Genomic DNA, 7937 nt, shown 5'->3' on the forward strand with positions numbered 1-7937 from the left:
CAATTCAAATTGTCCAATAACACTTGGATTAGCAGAGTTAAATTGTGAACATGTTTCTTATCCAATAACAGAGAATCTATCTAAGCTTTGTTAGATTCATGAAAGCAAAAAAGTAAATACAATTTTAGACCCTGTGTTTTGCAAAAATTACCAATTGAACCATCTATTTTGTTAAATGACAAAATAAACACTGTATTTTTCAAAATAGTACAAATAAGACTCTGTTCTTAATTTTTGATAACTTTTTTTTTAATATAACCAACTTGAAAATACAAACAAATACAGAAAATGTAAACAGTTTTGTCATAACACATTTAGATCGGATAATTATTAAATTTTATTTTGACAAAAAAACAGTTCAAGATCTTATATTTACTATTTTGAAAAATACATGGTCCATTTTGTCATTTAACAAAACAGAGAATACAATTAGTAACTTTTGCAAAACACAGAGTCTAAAATAATATTTACCCAAAACAAAACAAAGAAATAAGAGAAAAATAGGATAGAAGAGAAGACTACTTAGTTATAAGCACCTCAATGTGTATTTTCTGAAGAAAACATAATACAAAAACAAACATCCGCTTTAATTAGGGTCAAAATCTTAATCCCTCCAATTAATATAGTTGCTCTCCACTACTCTTCTTCACAACCAACTGCTTTACCACAAAAAAAAAAAAGTAAAAAACACAATACTTGCAACAGATTCCATGACATCAACAAATCCCAATTGTAAAAAGTTCATATCAGAATAATTCATTACAATGCTATTGCTAAGCCGAATTCATGGAAGCGGCATTCAAACTATCGGGAACCACTTAAAATTCAGTTGCAAAGACCACATATCTGCAAATTTTCGTTGAAATAAAATCTAGAATGCCAAAGAGAAAAGAATTGTTGAAATACTCAAATCAGTAAGAAACTAATATTCTGTTTCCAACACGCCATCGATTAGTCCAAACTCCATAGCCTGCATAAAAAAGGCATAAAGCAAAACAAAGATGCTCAATAGTTTGAATACAAATTCAATTAATTACAAAAGTATGATCTGTCTGACTGAAAGTAGGAAATAGAAGTTCTGGAATATCGTACTAGTCCATAACATTTTCACAGACAGAAAGAATAAGTTGATGCAATAATGAATGGCGAAAATCTAGCATTCGTGACAGGCGACAAAGATCAGTAAATGATGTTTTACAGCATTCAGAAAACTGATGAACTCCAAATTATTGTCTGTTTATCCTAAATCAATTTTTCTTTTATAAGTCCTGCCCTCTCTTGTAAACAAGTTTTCATGTCCATATAACATGCAGAGGTTTTTATAATTTTATGTTATTATTAAAGCTTTCTAATTCCTCATTATATATTTTCTCTTAAGAGAGCAGAAAGAAAGATAAACAGGTCTTCAGTAAAGTCTGTTTGACTTTTATAATATATATATATATATATATATATATATAATATATACAGTATGTTGTTGATTTGTATCCTGGGAAATAAACCACTTCTTTATGACAAAGTAATGTAACACGTATATTGTGGTTTATAATAATAAAAATACAGTACTCAGAAGTTGAACCAAAATTGTCTAAAACAATATTCTGTAGCCTAGCCACATCTCTAATACCATTTTCTCTAAACTCGTTTTATATTAAAACAAACAGACAGGCATGCATGTAGGGGTGTTCATTGGATCACATCCAATAGATTTGGACCCATCCGATCCAATCCAATTATTTATTGGATATTAGATTTTGCCATCCGATCCAATCCAATTGAATTGAGTCATCCGATCCGACCCGATCCAATGGATGTATTGGATTGGATCGGTTCCATCCATTGGATGCTTTAACTGATTTTTTATTGGATTGGATTGGATCCATCCAATGGATGAATCCAATCCATTTTAGCCACTATTTAGGCTGATTTCATTAAAAAAAAAATATATGAAAAAATATAATTTAAAACCTAATAATCCAATAATAAACAATAGTTTAATCTAAATCCAACCTAATTTTCATGATCCCATAATAAAAATATAACACAAATCTAACTTAATAAGCAAAAGTCTTAATAAACAAGTCCAATACATCAAATGTAAATATTATATAAAATATTAAATCAATGTGTGCAGGTGCACAGTAAAACTTATTAATAATTAATATATTTTTTTAAAAAAAAATAATTAAATATATAAAATTATAAATATTAAATATGATTGGATCCGATCCGATCCAATTGGATTTTTAAAATTTGCATTCGATCCGATTCAATTATGATTGAATATCCGATTCTATTGAATCGGTTGGGATTGGATCGGATGACTTTCTGCACACCACTACATGCATGCATACATGCATAATTACATCAAATATTTTTAGAGAAATAACTGTGGTATTCAGAAATTCAGCTAGAAGTTTGACTAAAAAACATAGAAGGTATCCTGTAGTCATGTTTTAGAAAATAGATGACACTTCCAGTTTTTTGAGAAGAAAGGCTTGAACACGAGTACTTAGCCGAGAGAAAGAGAGCGATTTTGGTATTATCCCTTTTTATTATTATACTACTGCTATAAGTATTACTGCCTTCTAACTGTTGGGATGTGTAGGTGAAGACTGAAGTTGGCTTAGGACTTTTAGCCAGCACTAATGCCAATGACAATGTAACCCAAACATAAAAATCCATATCTATATCTATATCACGAGAAGGGACAATAAATGAGATGTTGGCAGCTTTACCTCCGAAACAGATAAGAAACGATCCCTCTCAGTATATTGTTGAACTTTCTCTATTGATTGGCCAGTAAATGCGGCATACATTTTGTCAATTTTCTGCATTGATGAAGAGAAAGAAATATTATATAGGTCAACTAAATGAAAAATGTATTTGGACTGAGCTAAATGGAAATCCATCTAAATTAAATATTCCACACCGTTGTTTCTTTGATCAGCTTTTAGGCCACAACTATTTCTATCAGAATAATCAAAGTAAAAGGAAATGGAAAAGCTTTATTATTCTTTGCGGCAATCTGACAGTGATATCTCACACTACTATGAAGTGAGAGTAACATAGACATATAGACAGCCTATGCAAACGAGCCATAAAATGGTGACGTGAATTTTTCACAACGTTAGCACAAAGGAAGCAATTGAAATTTTAAAATTCATCAGCTGCAATGTGAGGCTGTACGCGAAAAATATTTCATCTTATTGTAATTAGAAAAGGCAACATAAAGTGAGTCAAGAAAAACAACTGACATGTCGAGATTGAACTGCTTCATTAACTTGGCGCCTCACATCTTCCACATGACCCTACAAATAATAATCAATCAATGCATTTTAGGAATAAAGAAATAAGTTAGCTAATATACAATCACAACTACAGTTGTTGTGAAAGTAAATTGCTCATACCAAATTCATTACATAACTGGATTTCTAATGAAGAGTAGTTTTGCTGTCAACCAAATTAAAGAAAATAAGAGAATTAAAAATTGACAACTAAAAGGATCAATCAATATCACTTCATACCCCACATCCACTTTGTGGCTGGTGTATCATAATACGTGTATTAGGCATTGAATAGCGCATCCCCTTTTCACCACCCGCAAGAAGAAGTGCTCCTTGGCTTGCAGCTACGCCAAAACATACTGTGCCAACCTTAGGCTTTATCTGAAAGTAAAAGTAATTGTTAAAGGGTAACATAACATATTGTAACAAAATCTAAGTTTCCTCTGAAAAGAGAAAGAAACTGAACTGAATATGTTCCATGCGTAATAGACAAATGACAAGATCAAGTCACATGTTTTCCACTTAAGGTTAGCTTGAGTGGTTAGATGAGGTGGAGTAAGTGTGTGTGAACAGGTATGGGTTCAAGTCCTGTAAATATATCTTAAAAATCAAATCACATGTTCCTCTCCTTGAAAATGGAGGTTACAAGTTCGAATCCACCCCTCCACAATAAATAAATACGAAATCTACCACATCAAACAAAGCAATGCTCTAAAACTTTTTCAGGACTTAAAATGAACTGTCCAACATGGTAGCAACAATGCTTACTTTTGACCCCTTTGTAATTCTTATCTTCAACCTTAGCCCTTTGTCAGATAAGTAAAAGCATGGAACAATACGCTATAATCGAACGTAATAAAAACTTTTGCACAAAACTTTTTTCTGATATCTTTATAGCAGAATTTTACTATCTTCTGAAAAAGTTACAAGGTTAACTGAGTGTTATTACTTGATTTCAGTTGGGTCCCGACTCCCAATAAGGTGATTTCATTACGCTCAGCTGTGTGCATCTATTTAATTAAAAAGGATTACTCTATCAATTCAGTGTTCGCCTTCAAATCATTGCCAAAAAATTGCTTACACTAATTGTAAAAAAAATGCCTGGTTGAAGGAAATATTATGTACATAATACATTGAAAATTTATTATGCTTGTGTCCACATCATTGAATTTCATGATAAGTATGTAACTGCCTTTCTTTTTTTCTTTGTTTTTTTTAGTAGAGGGGCATGAACTAAAATCACACACAGAAACAAAATGATAACGACAAATCTTGAACCTGTCTGCAAAGAACTATGATAGAAATGCTTGAAAAGAAAATAAAAATCAATAATCTTACCCAAGACATGCAATCATAAATTGCCAACACGGAGTATGTACTTCCACCTGGGCAATTCAAATACATCTGCAGCACATTACAGAACAACATCACATTCTATCTAGGAAGTCAAACTCACAGGCAAGACTGATAAAGTAAATTTGAATTTGGAAATGTATAAACACACCAGAATATCAGCATTTTCATCAATAGTTGCCAGTGTCACAAGCTGTGAAATGACTCGTTGAGCCACCTGTGAATTCACTGGCTGGCCTATGAAGATTATCCGGTTCCTAAACATCACAGTAGCGAGATCCAAAGGTCCTCCTGGGGTCATCACTGCTGGCATCATGGGTGGATTTCCTTTTCTGGCTTCTATAGGACCATAACTACATAATTATATACCCAAAATCATTAACTGAAAAATCCACTAAATTATTATCCAGGAAGCAGAAAAAAAATGAGATATATATACAAAAAGACAAAACTGAGCAAGAATATATATTTTTATCAGACATTTTCTTTTTAAGAAATATGTTATACCTAGATTCATATCATTAACTCCAATGCAATTAAAATATTAGATGATAGACATTGCTCAAACTAGCAAAAGTATTGCACCTTGTACTGGTACCATGAAAATTCTTCTCATCAAGCAGCAAAGGTGACCCAGAAGTCTTACTGGATAATCCTACAATATTTAATTAAAGAAACAGAAAAATAATACTTTGTAAATTGAATTCAAAAGCATAAAAAGGCACCAAAAAAAAACTGCATCTTTTGTAAATGCTCGTATAAATTGCACCCCGGAACAATTAAGCTGAAAACAATAACTGGGCATGCAATAATTTATGCTCTTTACAATTATTGGTTTCGTACAAATGAAATTATATAGTATGTGAGGCAAAGGGGAAAAAAGGATAAGGGAAAGAAGGAAAATTTACCAGTTGTTGAGAAATTTCCATAGGGAGAGGATAAAGTAGAAGAGACTACGGACCTCTTTGGGTTTCTACAGAAAGTCAAAAGAGCTTATGTACTATAAGTAGATATGGGAAGAGATAGAGAGAGGTGGGGGAGAAAAGATATACCTGGAAAAGGAAGAAGAAGAAGAAGAAGAAGAAAGAGGAAGAGAAGAGGATTTGTTGTGAGAAGTGATTGAGAAGCTGAGTGGTGCCGAGAAACCCAACGCTGCTACCATTTCGTATGCTTATTTCTTAGCTTTCTATTGCACAGATACACTCAATGACAGTCTATTGATTTCTCTCTCGCCTCTCTTTCCTTCTGTCTGTCTAATTTTTATGTTTGATGCATAACATATCGGAATGTAATAAAAAACTTCATATTTTAGGAAAAAAAAAAGTTGTGTAATTTATATGTACTAGATTTTACTTTTATCAATTATCAAAAAAAAAAAAAAAAAAATCACAACTAAAAATATATTTTTTTGTTTTTAAAAATTAAAAATTATTTTTTGAAAATAATTTGGCTTGTTTGGCCTTGTTTTTTTAAAACAGTTTTCAGAAAACAAAGTTACAAAAAAAAATAAGAATTTTGAAAACAACAAAATGTTGTTTTCTGTTTTAAAAACCAGTTCACTTTTAGTCAATATTGTTTTTAAAAAACACTAACCAAACATGACTTGTTTTTAAAAACTTCAAAAACTATTTTTTGTTCTCATTTTTAAAAACAATTTTTTAAAAACAAAAAACAGAAAACAATACCAAACATGCTCTAAAGCTTCCAACCTAACTTTTAGAAAAAACTATTTTAATTAAGAGACTATAACAAATTTTTGAGTAATTTGCGGCATAAATACCTAAGTTTAACTCCCAATTGCAAATAAAAACCTAAGTTTAATTTTTAGCAGTAATAATACCTAGGTTATAATTTTAGAACTTTTGTAGGTACCTGACTGTTAAGTAAATTGCCACGTGACAATTCCTGATTGGTCCAAGTCATTTAAATTTTTAAAAAATTAATTTAAACATACCAATAAGAAAATGACACGTGGATAATGACATAATATTTAATGTTCAGGTAATTAAAGAGTTCCAAAATATAATTTAGATATTATTACCGCCAAAAATAAATTTTTATTTTTTTTATAATCTTTAAATAATTAATATTATGTGGACCACTAAAAATATACTTTGTGTATACATGACCAGTCCAGGGCCGGCCCTAGGCACGGGCCTAGGCATAGGCAGGCTAGGCCCGTGCCTAGGGCCCCCTCATTTCGGAGGCCCAAAATAAAAAAAAAATATTAAGCTTTTATTAAAGTAAAATTAAGTGTATTTTAAACAATAAATAGTCATAACTTAGTTGATTGAGGTGTATGACATATTATATAATGTCATGGGTTCGAATCCCATAACAAGGCCGACCGGCACTTAATCAAGGCTTTTGGACGGAAGTGTGAAGAATAAAACAAAATTGGAGTTTGGTAGCCTTTGCTTTTAAAAATCGATTTATTTAGTTAAGTGTTAAAAAAATAAAATTTAAATAGTTTTGCCGTCAATATTTTAAATAAAATAAATAAATTAGTGGTTAGAAGTTATTGTTAGACTTTTTATTTGGGCTTACATTAAATTTTATTGGTTTTATTAAAATTTGGGTTGATTGGATAGTTCTTTGCTGTGTTAGCCCATATTGTTGGTGATCAATAGTTAATGGGCTTAGCATCTGTGTGTAAAGTCTAGGTGAAGCAGAAGTGTGGGCTTTTCTAGTTAACTGAAGCCTTTGATGAGCAGACCCAGTCCAACTAGGGTTATGTAGCTAAGTCCCCTCCCTAACTCTATAAATATTAAATACATATTGTCTCATCACAATTGTATACCTTTTGATAATCAGATAAATAAATTGCTTCTGATTTAGAGATCTAGGGAGAAAGACTTAGTTGATAGTATTGCACTATCGAATTGAAGTAATTGCTATGGATCGAATTGAGGTAATTGCTATGGATCAATCAAGTACGCATACCTAATTATTATATATCATTATTGTGTTCTATGTTATATATAAATTGATCTTGGATTTATTATTAATTTTTCTAACATGTGGTATCAGATTGCCTATTGTATATGATTTAGAACCTACAATTTGTATAGCAATTAATATGAATATGTTAATTTTCTTCAATTACATATTAATTTCGTTATTACTTTATGTTGAATTTTTTGTTTTTCAATCTTAAAAGTTTAGGGTTTTATTCCTCATTAATTTTTTTTTCTTTTGATATATTACTAGCATAAAATTATTGAGTAAATTAGGAGAATTTTAATATTAAACTTTTAGGGTTCATATATTTCTTTATGAAATTAATTTTGTGTTTTT

At 30.8% G+C, this 7937-nt stretch overlaps 1 protein-coding gene across 1 annotated transcript; it reads right to left on the reverse strand.

Annotated features, from left to right (window-relative positions):
* Positions 1 to 566: 566 nt before the first annotated feature.
* Positions 567 to 5945, reverse strand: LOC115725631 (ATP-dependent Clp protease proteolytic subunit 6, chloroplastic). Its single transcript, XM_030655211.2, has 9 exons — positions 5693 to 5945; positions 5549 to 5613; positions 5226 to 5295; positions 4792 to 4993; positions 4626 to 4691; positions 3528 to 3668; positions 3258 to 3311; positions 2739 to 2831; positions 567 to 970 (listed from the first exon to the last, which is right to left on the reverse strand). The coding sequence occupies exons 1-9, from the start codon at positions 5800 to 5802 to the stop codon at positions 923 to 925; spliced, it is 849 nt and encodes a 282-aa protein (XP_030511071.1). The 5' UTR covers positions 5803 to 5945; the 3' UTR covers positions 567 to 922.
* Positions 5946 to 7937: the final 1992 nt, after the last annotated feature.

Source organism: Cannabis sativa, chromosome 6 (genome assembly GCF_029168945.1).
Source record: "Cannabis sativa cultivar Pink pepper isolate KNU-18-1 chromosome 6, ASM2916894v1, whole genome shotgun sequence".
Lineage (NCBI taxonomy): Eukaryota > Viridiplantae > Streptophyta > Magnoliopsida > Rosales > Cannabaceae > Cannabis > Cannabis sativa.